The 13342-nt window shown below is 41.4% G+C and overlaps 1 protein-coding gene across 5 annotated transcripts in view; it reads right to left on the reverse strand.

The window, feature by feature from the left end:
- Positions 1–13342, reverse strand: part of UNC80 (unc-80 subunit of NALCN channel complex) — a 136309-nt gene that overhangs the window by 76111 nt on the left and 46856 nt on the right. For 4 of the 5 annotated variants that reach the window (XM_076342132.1, XM_076342130.1, XM_076342129.1 and 1 more), the window contains exons 23-25: positions 7235–7447; positions 2711–2846; positions 40–173 (exon numbers count right to left, since the gene is read on the reverse strand). In XM_076342132.1, the coding sequence (XP_076198247.1) occupies positions 40–173; positions 2711–2846; positions 7235–7447 (483 nt within the window). Of the gene's footprint in view, positions 1–39; positions 174–2674; positions 2847–7234; positions 7448–13342 lie in introns of all 5 variants that reach the window. The other variant, XM_076342128.1, reaches the window with a different exon arrangement.

Raw genomic sequence — 13342 nt, forward strand, 5'->3', positions numbered from 1 at the left:
TGGGCACGGCTCCCTCTCCAATGTGTATTGTCCACTTACCACAAGAGGCTCAGTACGTGGCCTGGGCATGTAGGGAAAGGTCTCTCGAAGGAAAGTGGTTATCTCCAGGAGAAGCTGACAGGCTGCCATTTTCAGTGCAAAAGGACAACAACATTTGGTAGGATTCACAGTGCCTAGGAAAAAATATTTCTGTGGTGAGCAAGGAGATGATACAGAATCTGGAACCAAGAGGTGATGGACATTTTCACATATGGTGCACAATGCAAGCTGCACTAAAAAAGAGGAAAACCCAGACTTCTATCTATGCTACTTTTCCTACACTAAAAGGAACATAGTCAAATATCAATCCATGTATTTACCAGCACATGCAATAGTACTAACATGTTATAGTGTACTATAGTATATATTATAGTATATTATGGTGAAATATCTACTAAACTAACATGATCTTACAGCATTTTGTATATACCTCATTTAAAGTAAACACAGATTAAGAAGTAGATACCCTTCTTCCCCTTTACAGTTTTGCATTCAGCCAAATCTTGTGCAGTTCTAGAAAAGAACCACTTCAAAATACAGGAAAATTTCTCAAAGTACATGGAATTATGACTAGCCAGCAAAGAGGTACTGTGCCTATTATTAATTACTACCCTGATAACTGGAAAAGATGGCCTTCTTTGAAGTCAGGCTTCTTTTTTGTGCACAGAATCCAAGTGCTATTTAGAGATAATCAAGGAAAAAAAAAACAAATTGCTTAATCAAATTATACATTCAAATGCTTAACCTAAAACAAAGGGGGAAAGGGAAGAGGGATTATTGAAATACTTGAAGTTTTGTCTCAACTGCATCTAAACAATCAGCTTCAAAAGCCCTACATTTTGTAACCCATCTAATGCCATTCAAAGCTTGAAAAGTATGAAGGATTCTTCAGTGCTTTACCAATTTGAAAAATACTATTTAGGATAATAGACAGCAAAAAAAGTAAATAAAAAAATTAGTTGTGACAACAACTAACCACACCCATTTTTTAATAGTGCCTGATTTTACCATCTACATACATTTCAGAGAGATTTATGTTTTCACTTGCTTTCCACCATGTATGATCCAATTACTTTCTGCAAAGAAACGGTCCAAACCGAACAAGTGAAAGGATGCTGCAGGGATCACTAAAACCAGATTAATTCTGTGATACTTGCTCATTCCTCTGTACACATTACCAGTAACAAATTATGGACTTTCTAGGGACTAAAATAATCTGAACTATCAAATACAGATGAGGCATACAGTGTAATGGAATATCTAGCTGCATATTTTATGCTCCTCAGTCTATTCCCTACAGCATACAGGGCAGTTTTTGAAAAGTCTGTGCCTTCAGCAAGAATGCAGATTGGTTATTTTCAGACCCTGGCTTTCAGGAGAGTACTTAAACTTTTACATGGCTTTCTAGACCACAACCTGTTCTCTCTGTTTGCTTGTCTTAGACCACCCTTTTAAAGCATCTCCTCATCCCCTTTTGAGTGCCTTATCAGTGGCTGAACAGGGACAAGAAAGACTATTCTGTCACTTAGTCATGGGAATGCAGTTGTTCTTCACCTTTCAAAAGTCATTCATGGTGCAGGAGAGGGAAAATTTTGGGTGCACTCTCCTGCTTTGAATATATCTCTTAAAGGGCCAATAAAATATCCAGAACAGCCACCCACATTCATGTAGCTGCTAGCGCTGGCACACCACAGTGGCACATGTGAAGGTCTAGCTTAGGGACAATACCTTCTCTTGAGATAATTTCCCACAAATGCCATTTCACTGCGCCCACCTACTCCTCTCTACTCCAGAGCTGGCCTTTATGCAGTGATAAGAACAAACCCAGAACCACAGAAAAAGAAACCAGAAGATACATAAACAGTGCTAGCACACTACATCCAATGGCGAACAACAGTACATGTACACAGGAACCGGTACATTACAGCACACACGTATATACAAATGGTGTCTGGAGAGGACATAATGTTTGTTACCACCTTCACCTACACCTACAACAGTATATGTTTTGACTTAATGTATTTTGATTCACAGGGTGTGTTATAATTTGCATGCCTATCTAGACTTTCAGAATCAGTGATCTGTGACACACCCCCCACCCTTATGTACACACACACACAAATGTGTGCGTTTTAGTCATCTTCTTGTTATACAGGTTTTTAATGATACTTTTTATACCACTGTGCTATATTTCTGCCTGAGAATCAGGCAAACATACTGAAGTCAAGATTTAAAAGCCTTTGGTAGAGCTGTGCCAATTCACATCAGGTGAGGAGATGACTCTTCAATGTTAAGAAACAGAAAAGCAGCTGATCTTACACAAATATTTTGGCAGAAATAACTGGGAAGAATGGGAGTCTGAACCACTTTTGGCACTCAGGTGACAGCAAGACTCAAGAAATTAGTACCCTGCTTATAATTGCAGTTGCCAGGAATTGCAACTCACTGCCTGGTTTCACCTCCTTTTCCTTCAAAGTCTCTCAGTGCTGCTACCCATCTGTTATGTTGTACATCCAGGCACGGAAAGAACAGGGGAGGAAGCTGGGGTGAAGGTGAGGGACTGGGAAATACAGCTGGGTGGCAAGAGGATGAAAAGAGAAGAAAAATTAAGTGCTCCTAAAGCAGAGGTTCTTACAAGCCGGGGTTCTTGTAGTAAAGGGAGTCTCCTTACTGTCATCTAAAAAGTCTTCTTCCTCATCCTCCTTTCTCAGGCGCCTCTTGGTCTCCTCATCATAAATGAGGCCCAGCAGGTTGGCAGGGCTCTCACTCTCAGCATGGCACAGCTCGTTGAGGCGGACACCGATTGCCTGCAGACAGGGAGAAAGGGAAGGCACAAGGAGATGAGAATTTCAGCCCAACTCACTGGTGGTCAAGGGCTCTGCCCCATGCAGGCTGTGGAGATGTTTCAGCCAGAACAGAATGTCCGGGCTTTATTTTTATTGTCTTCAAAATGCAGTAAAGTAGAGAAAGGGATGACAGAAGATTAATTGCTACCAAGGCCATAATTTATTTCCCCCTTTTTTCCAACCAAAATTTGTAAACACTGTCAAATTTCAGGATGAAAAAATTTTGCAGATTTGGTTAAATAACAAAAAAAATCCCCAAACCAGCACATGATAGGCAGGAGGAGATTAGGTCATTATTTTGTATGAATTTCTTCCACTTTCTTTCTCCCCTTGATATATGTGTGCCAGTTTTTTGCTAAGTCTGAGATTACTGAGAATATTTAAGAAACTGTTTAAGAACTTAAACTCCGTTTAAGAAACTATCCTGTGACTTAGGAATCCCGTAACAGTCCCTGTTTCCTCCACAAAACCATTGAATGCCCATGGGAAATCCTGCTACCATCTTTAAAGGAGAGACTGCCTGATGCACTTTCCAAAAATGAGCTCACAATATGCATATAAAAGCTGGGAAGGTGCATGGTCAATGGTGTAGAGGGGATCCATGTAGAGAACAGAGACAGACAGATTTCCACTGAATACTGTTACATTCTCCATAAAGGCATTGATCGTTTATTTGTGGCTGTTTGCCAGCATCATTATCAGCAAGTAAACAGCCCTCATGGTGCTGTCAGCAAAGCTACAGATGAGGGTGTGTTAGCAAGAAGAATGCTTTCCTGCTAAGACACTTCAGAGCTCTTAAGGATTTTCTTCATTTTCTTTGCTGCAGATAGGTGAAGAGAACACAGACAAGTAAGTAAAACTTTATCCTGTGATATCATCACTTTGTGAGGGAGGAAATGTGTTTAATTACTGAGTTTTCATCAGCACTTGCCATTTGGCCTCCTTGGTTTTGGGATAGTTTCAGAGAAAGATACTACAGAGGATTTCTGAATCTTCTACAAGTCAGCACTGATGGTCATGCCAGCACTACATAATTTTCCTGTCTCTGCTGAAGCAAAGCAGAAATAGATAAAGAGTCACAAACAGGTATTAGTAAGGCTCTTCTTCCTTGCTACTAAGCAGTTCCTGTGAAATCCAGCAACAATGAAGAGCATAGACTCTGCTACACAAAGAGAATAAGGTGGTATTGTTGTGGTTTGCAAGCTGATGCAAATAGTTGCCAATCTCAGCTACCTGTGAGCCTGCACATTGCTAAATAAACTCCACATCTCTCACAATTTTTTTCCCCTTTCATGTTTCAGGCATTTAAAGGAAGAAATGTTCTGCTTGCCTCTCCACAAATCAGTAATTTATCACATATTATTTATGCTGTGTTGTCCACCCAAATATTAAAGTAATCATACATAATCCCACAGCATCCTAACTAATGAGCACTGAATTCCTAACATGTATTATCTGCATAAATTATCCTTGGTTTTCCTAGCAAACAGAGAGCATGCCACGGATTAAAAGAAAATGCCTCTTAACAGAAGAAGCCAAAGGAAGTGACAGGCTAACGGGATCAGAATAGATTTAACATTGTATTATTTAAAAAGGCAGCATAGCAAGTGATACTGCATGATTCAATAGGCTCATCACTGTTACAGGCAGCCCAAATCCCACCTCGTGTGGAAAGGGTTTACACTGTTATCCTCTGATGGCTGTTAGGGAGGCTGAATTAAAGGAGTTGGGTGGGGAAAAAAGGTTTTACGTTCATTCTTGGTCTCACTAAACTTTGACAATAGCACTGTATATCACAATTAGCGAGCAATGACAGACAAGCAAGGATCCATAATTAGCACAAACTTCCAGCCTTATTTACTGCAAGAAAAAAACAGAACAAGGCCTCAGTGCATTCAGAGACTAATATATTCTTTTCTCTTTGTCCAAGGATCTTCCTTCCAGAGCAGCAGCCCTGCTGCCACCAAGCAGCAAGGATGGTGTGCTGTAGTGTTGACAAGGATCTGGTAGCATGGAGGCAGAGATGGGCTGGGGGAGGTATCCCATCTTCTTGGTACTGGAGCTGCTTAGGAGCTATGTGAGTGCACAGTCCATTGCCCTTCATGCTGATATTGCCCACGGTGAAATGGGCAGGTTAACACAGAGAAACAGCAGCATGTTCTGCAGCAGGTTCCTGTACTACAGCAACAGAAAGCTGTTTCTCCTCACGGTTCAGCCTATCTGGTTGGAATCAGAGCCAACAAAATCAGTCATCTGAGGAGCACAGCTTGCAGGGTCCAAGCCCTACAGGCTTGGCTGGTGGCTGCCGCTTATGCTTCCAGCCACCTTCATCTGAAATAGCTTCTGGGAGGTAAAAGCAGTGCCAGAGGACCAGCCTTGCCCAGCATTCAACATAAAGGACATAAAGGAACTGCACCTCAGCAGTGCTAGGTGCAGCCCAATCCTAAAGCATGAGTCTGTTTGGGGGCTGGTGATGCTGTGGATAACTATACTGTCCTAGCCTCCAGTGAGAAGAAACAGAAATATTCATGGGTGGCAGGACACCTTGCAGTAAAAAGAGAAGAAATTTGCATGGTAAAGACTACTCTCCAAATCTTCTCCTGCCTTACAGTAAGGTAAAAGTAATGCTTTTCTCTTCTGGGATGTTCCTAAGCAGCTAGCAAACGCGTGCTATTCCTACCATGGACAATGGATCCAGATATGCCTTATGATGCCATTAAAGTTAAGGGGAAGAAAATGATGCTAAGTTGCTTGCCATCAGATTTCCCTGGCTCCTTTCTTGTGATCTTGCATCATATGGTGGTACTTTAACATTTCTAAAAGAAAACCTTCCTGGACTTTTTCCAGGTCAGGTTATTTCAGTTTCTAAAAATGGCAGCTGATGGGGAATCTAACTGGCTTCCAATGGTTACTGACTTGCTTGCTCCCATTTTGTTAGGATCTGAAGAAAATGAATGTCTAGAGGCATAGAGTCCACAAACAGATGGATAGTCCTGACTGTCAGCAATGCATGCAAAAATACAAGGACTATGTAATTTATGTTCTCCACTTGGAAGGATTCCTCAAAGGGGTTAGACTAAGGTGGTGACCTCATGAAATATAGAAGCAAATACATTCACACTATGTACTTTTTCAAGGAACTTTGGTATCTGTGCTGTTATTAAGATAGTCAGCTGTGTTTGAGACGTAACAGAGAGTAGGGTGCCCAGGTAGCATTCCCTGAATTAGCTTTAGAAATGGAAGGAGGAGAGCTGCCAAGAGACAAAGCTTATTAGCTTGGGTGCTCAAACCCAAGCTAGGTTCTCCCCCTGGGCTGTGTTTTGCGGTGGGAATGTACTGACACGGTCAGCACTAGCTCAAGGTTCCCTACAATGTGCTCCACTGAGAAGTGTGTGTTGGTTTAACTTAGGAAAATACAGGTCAGCAAGGCTTTTTTGGCATGGCTTATGTAAGTACCCCAAGTCTACAGAATACATGGTTTTCAAATTCCCCTGAGCCTTGGATTTTATGTCTTTTTTTTTTTTTGTCCTTTTTTTTTTTTTTGGCTCATGATTCTCACTGTAAAAATCTCTGGTTTTGTGAAAAGAGGCGAGAAGCACAAAGCTCACTTCCAGATAGACATATGTAACAGGCACCATAGAGGTCAAAGGAACTTCTCCCACTATTTTGAGTTGTGTGAAATGACTTGCAATAAGCATCAGACCTTCAGCAGGTATACCCTGGTGGGCTTCCAAAGAAATTGCAAGCAGCACTGACAGGGCCAGACAGGGCAATTGCCTAGTTCATGTATGCTAAGAGATCACGATCAAATAAAACTTGAAGGAGCCAAGCTCAAAACAAACAGAGACAGTTCTTTAGATGACATGTAGTAGCCCCGTAGAATTCCCTGCCAAAGAATGATGAGTGCTAACAGTTTGTACGGGTGCAAAGAGAGACTGAACAAGTATGTCAAAGAGAAATCCATTACTAAATATACAGCACCACATCTAGCTCAAGCAGCCCTGGGCTAAAAATATTTGGAAGCTAGAAAAAAGCAAGTAGTATCACACCCCCTGCTCTTACTCTTCCTTAGGCATTCACATATGACAAGTGCTGGAAACAGGAGAGTGGACCAAATAGATCCTCAGAGGGAACACAGCAGGGGGAAGGGAAGGAAGGGGACACCATTACGTCCTAACAAAGTCTGTTTCCATTAGGAGAAAAGCTGACCCTGGCAGGCTGTGAAGTGCAAGTTGAAAGGGAGGCTTATGAGTCCCCTTTTTACTGGAACTGAAATTCTGCATAGGATCTAATTACCTTTACATCTTGGTATATTTTTTAATGTAAGTAGAAGAGAAACAAATACTTACATCTCCCCATTGGTAGAAGAGCTTAGCTGCATTCCACTGCAGCTTCTGGTTCCTTTTGTTGCCCACGATAGGAGAACGCCCACGAGACAGGCCTTTCTTAGTAATGTTCACATGGTGGCCCTTCATCCACTCGGGCCAGTTGCCGCGATTACAGCGGTGAACGAAGCGTGCACACTCAAGGAACAGGGCTGCTCTCGCCACTACAGGAGCTTCCTGAAATGTTTGCAAAAAATCACCTTGAATACAAATACATTGGAAAAACTCTCTGAACATTAGAGGATTTTGTGCTTTAATCAATTGCTTTGCAAGTTTGCCATGCAGTCACATAGACTGAGCAATCTCTCCATCAGAGTCTGAAACCGGGATCTCTGCCTTGAGTCACATCTCTTGAGCTAATAAAACCAAGGCTTATAAACACTGAACAGTTATGCTTAGTCCAACAACTAGAGGGGCAGAAAGAGCCACATTATAAACTTATAGAATCATAGAATCATAGAATAGTTTGGGTTGGAAGGGACCTCTAAAGGTCATCTAGTCCAACCCCCCTGCCGTGGGCAGGGACATCTTCAACTAGATCAGGTTGCTCAGAGCCCCGTCCAACCTGACCTGGAATGTTTCCAGGGATGGGGCATCCATCACCTCTCTGGGCAACCTGTGCCAGTGCTTCACCACCCTCAGTGTAAAAAATGTCTTCCTTCTATCTAGTCTAAATCTACCCCCCTTTAGTTTAAAGCCATTCCCCCTTGTCCTGTCGCAACAGGCCCTGCTCAAAAGTCTGCCGCCATCTTTTTTAGAAGCCCCCTTTAAGTACTGATAGGCTGCAATGAGGTCTTCCCGAAGTCTTCTCTTCTCCAGGCTGAACAGCCCCAACTCTCTCAGCCTTTCTTCATAGGAGAGGTGTTCCATCCCCCTGATCATTTTTGTGACCCTCCTCCGGACCTGCTCAGTCAACCTTGTTTTGGTACCTCTCTGTAATCCTTTCTTTCAGAAACCATGTAACTGCCAAAAAGCAGAGGCGTGCATCTGACACTTTTGCTGGAGGAATAAGTCAAGTTTTCTTTTCACCTTCGCCAGTAAGGCTGCAAAAATTGCAAGCGCAAATGGCAGCATGGAGACATGAATCCTAGCATTTGTCTTGTTAAGTTCTGCTTGCGCATCTTCGGGGTGGAAGCATGAATGGAGGCTTGCTGAAACTAGGAAGAATGTTATTTTGCACTTATAACAAGCAGATATGGAGAGTGAAATCCGTTACTGCCATAAGTCAACAAAATTTTGCTGGCTTAACTTCAATGGCCTTACCAAGCATCAGACAATTTAGTACTGAAACTTAACATCAGGCAGCCGAGTTTTGAAGTGATTGATTATTTTCCAGAGGAAAATCCTCCTGCCCCCAGCTTGGAAGAGCACTTTTCTTTAATGGGAGAAATTATATTGATTGTATCTTTGTATTAAATTGCCCAGCAGGATCCATGTTAGACCAATAAAGAATGCTTCTGAAACTCTCAAACATGTTCAAAAATGGACACTGTAATTTCCTTCCAAAAGGGTAGCTTAGACTCAGGAAGGAGATTTCTTCCCAGCAGCCTACAACTCTGCAAAAATAACATCTTTACAGACATGGAAAGTGACTAAAACCAAATGGTTCTCCCCATTTCCATTTAATTTTCCCCCTCTCTTCCTGTAATTTTCACAAGCAAAAACCCCTGTGGCCAGCAGGTTGTAAAACTAAGAATACAACAATGTCCACAATTTACAAGCTGGCTTTGAAAGGTTCCCTAACAGGGATTTCACAGAGCACAAACATGTGTATTCCACACATTTAGATGCTGACAGCTTTAATGAGATAATTTAAACAGATCAGCATCCACTTATAAGGGGAGGTTCCTCATCTGTGGGCCCTGAGACCATGGAAGATGGTCTGTGGAACATTATTAAATAGTACTTCCAAAAGTGCTTTAATCAAAAGTTGAAAGCAAGCAATTTTGGACCAACGCTCCAAAAGTTTGGGAACTGATTTAAGAAATTTTGTACTGCAGCTAAACTTACAGCCAGAAGTTACTACCAACAGGACTGAAAAAAGTCATGCCTTTTAGGGGACTGGCAAGAGGAAAAAAAAAAAAAGATTATGTTTTGTCTACATTAACAAGAAAATATATGTTGATTGCTTCCTGACACAACATCCGTTTGCAGCTTTTTGCTCATATTTTATTCAAATGTTGGAAGAGAATAGCAATCTTTTAGCAATTCTCTTGAATAAGAACATTAAAGCTGGCCCCATGTTCTGATGAGGAAGGCAGAAATCTGAAGCCAGACAGTCATTGACAACCAGGAACAAAACTAATATCTAGCACCTGGAAAAACCATTACAAATTACTTGTTGCCCACATGCAATATGCAACACTGAATAGCTGAGGATTTTATTCTTTTATTCTCGCAGAGTAAAACCTTAACCATGGAGACATACATGAAAAGATGAAGCTCCAGCCTTAGTCTCCTGCTGTTTTAGTTCACCACTGGTAATGTCACAATTTCTTAGCATATAGGAATCTTGTAAAGATACATGTTGTAAACATTACAGAAGTACTCAACTACTATAACTAAAGGAGGATATATAGGATGGGGGGTGAAGAGGAGGAGGACTGTGTCCTGGAGCAGGAGTTCCAAATTAAAAATCACTGAAAAGACCTCCTGCATGAAGGAGGACTTTCTGAACATCACAGGGCACAAGCTCCCTGTGATTGCTTACCTGAGGCTGAGAGAAACCTGAAGCAGCAGCAAGAGAAAGATGAAGATGTGACAGAATGGACAAGGATGGATTCACACCACAGAGAAACACATCACAAATGGAGAGAAATGAATCAGGCAGGCGATGCATAGCTGAAAAGAACACAAGTTACCATGGTCACTGTCAAAACTTAACACAGCAGCAATACTCTCAGAAGCCTGCCCATGCCTGTGAAACTGTTCACAAGTCCACTTTTAACATTAGACCTACTATACCGCTTTGCCTTTTGAAAATTGTTCTTGTACCGTATAAATTGACATGAATAAGAATCCACCATTTTCTTAACAAAATTTCAAGTATTCCAATTGGAGCTTTCCAACAGATACCCTGATGTGTACTAATAACAGCAAAAGCAATGACCTGGGTGGGAGGGAGCAAATACAGAATGGATTTGGAATTTTACAGCATCACATCACTGTTCAAGTACAGCTGATTCTGCAGAGTTTTATGACTGCAGAGTGTTTAGGTCCAGTTTTGTTTTCAAGGACAATTAATTCTATAACATTAATCAACCAGTGGTAATTTTCTTGTGTCCTTTCTTATACTCTGCAAGACACTGAACAAAAATTCATTTCCACTGGTCTCTTCAAGGAAAAAGAAAAAAGCAAAATAGCAACAATCGACTTTTAGAGTAAACAAAGTAAATTCAAGTACTGTCAAAAGATGCTGACTGGATAGCTCTGCTTTGTCTAGCCACAAGATAAGTCTGGCATGAGAAGTAGCTTAGCAGGTATATGAAGACAGGTGAGTAAATTATTAACCAATGTCTAGGAGAATTGCCTCAAAAATGTTAGTTCAAATCTCTCTGATTATATCTAAAAATGGTCAAGTACAATCCACGACACAGCCCTTTGTTTCTGTTCCCAGTCACCTATTCTGGGGACCTGTTTGGAGCAATCTCTGATTTCCTTCCAGGTCATATGCCCTCCTATGAACAAATATTTCTCCTATGGAAACAGGCACATGGGAACAACAGAGCCTGCCTAAAACCCTTGGTGACATGGAGTCAGGATACTGGCAAGTATTCTTGCAGTTTAGACTTTGCTTCTGCCCTCCCAATACTTGGTAGGTCCTCCTAAACACAACCCTACCATAAAGCAGTGCCATTATGGAATTTCAACAAGGATAAGAGATTTACATGTTAGAACAGATCAGCTCACACTTCTTATTGGAGAAGTGTAATTGTGATAGGTGTCACACATTGCTAAACTGGTCAAAGGAAAGCTTGTATTTCCCCACCTGAGTCATTTACACTAGTCTACTTAGGATACTTTAGGTAACATCTTTATACAATACTAGACAGTGGTTTATTGGAACCCTCTGCCGAAACTTGACCACAGACTGAAATATCATATGACTTGCCTTTCAACTTCCAAAGTTTCTTAAAAAGGAAAAGAAAATCAATTTTATTATTGCCAAGTCTGGATTTAAGCTGGTGACATAAGGATGAAACTGCCTGCAACTTATTATCAATTGTCATTGAATGTTTGTTTGCAAAGCCAAAATTGATTGTAGTTTTATAAAATTCAGTCAAGGATGGATGCTGCTTCTGGGAAAATATGTTAACTATGTAGTTTCTAAAACTAAGGCAACACCCAATTTAATATCTAAATAAATCATTACCTCCATAAGGATGCAGCCTTTGTTTCACTGTTCTAATTTTAAATCACTGTGGCAAACCTGTATAAACATCCAGGCTGATCAAAGATCTTGAAGTCGGTATAAGAATGGAATTTCAAAAATCTGCATGAAAAAGCATGCTGAAAAAGTTTATGAAAGAACTGAAACTGGAGCTGTTTGCCTTTGATTCTTTGAAGGTTGCCATAGCAACTCGGCTGGATAAAATGACTTAAGAAGCTTTTAATTTACATCAAACCTGATTCAAACTATTACTTCAAAAGCCTGAAAACTGAAGTTAAAAAAACAGAATGTTTTCTGTTGGGTGTGCTCTATTGACATAAAATGTGGGAATTTTCCATAACAGCATACATTGCCATTAAGCAATACAGTGAGATGACAAGCTGTCATCTTTCGAAACCTGCAGTGCATGTGACTTCTTAACTTCCATATATCTCCAATACTTTGTAGACAAAAATTCCAGCTGAGCAGGTACTTGTAAGAAGTCTCCCAAATCTGTAATTAGAACAAGGCTGCTTTCATCTTTAGCTGCAGACCTTCTAGAAATTCTGATACCAAAGCTTTCTGCATCATTCAGCGGAAAGGAAACAGAGTCAAACTCTATTTTGTAAAAGCCAGCTCTGGAAGTCGGAACAGACATCTTCAAACAGTTCACTCCGGTAGTTTTCAGTTGACTTCATACACGGGCACAGAGTAAGTTGGTCTGTGGCTTAAGTGTTCGAGAAATTTAAAAAATAAATAAGACATTTACAGAAAATAGGGACATAATTCCCAAACTCCTGTTTTATCATCTGATTTATTAGCACACAGAGTATTGCACCCTCAGAAGGATCTTAGTGACATTCTTGACAACAATGAGCTCCTCCCTGCCCACGCACCTTACATTCCTTGTGTTAGTTTAGAATTCGCAATGGGGTGGCAGCCCGGCAGCCTTGAAGAATGAAGTTGTGTTTGTGCAGCACACACGGCAGGAGTGACTATCTCCCCAAGCCACCTTCTGAGCTTACTGCAACCCTGGCTGGTAGGAACCACTTCTGACTGTGAGAGCATGAGACAGGCTTCCCTATCAGCCACTGCTTCCATAGCTTCCAGCCAGAGGGCCAACAATCTCCAACAGGAAGACTGGGAACTAGTGAAGAAAACACCTGTCTACTGGAAGATGGATGGGGACCAGTCCAAACAGCAGAGCTAGATGTGAACTGATAGCAACAGCAACTTTGGGCCAATATCAATGCAGACTTGCTTGAATCTGCAGCCTAAGGATGCAAGGTTGAGAAGAACGTGTAAAAGCGTGGTGCACAGAGTGTATCATCACTACAACTATGGAGCAGACAAGGCAGCACAGCTCAGGGCACAGCACTAGCAGAATGGGAGAGTCCATGAGCCTGGCATCTCCAGCAGCAAGCAAAAAAACTGAATATGAGCACAAATGGTATGACAGTCAAAGAGGCAAGTGGTGAAGAGTGGGAAGACAAAGGGATAGAGAGGATGCAGATGCTTTGAGAGCAGTGGCTTTCAATCTTTTTAAGTTTGCAGACATCCAAACACTTATGGAAGGAAGTAGAAGAGCACTGTGCAGAGAAGTTACTAATAATTGGCTGGCTTTTCGTAACTGTCTTTGTCACGCTCTTGTGCTTGTCACATAAGCACCTCACAGAGCCCCACTGGCCCGTGAACCACAGGCT

Source organism: Aptenodytes patagonicus, chromosome 6 (genome assembly GCF_965638725.1).
Source record: "Aptenodytes patagonicus chromosome 6, bAptPat1.pri.cur, whole genome shotgun sequence".
Classification (NCBI taxonomy): domain Eukaryota; kingdom Metazoa; phylum Chordata; class Aves; order Sphenisciformes; family Spheniscidae; genus Aptenodytes; species Aptenodytes patagonicus.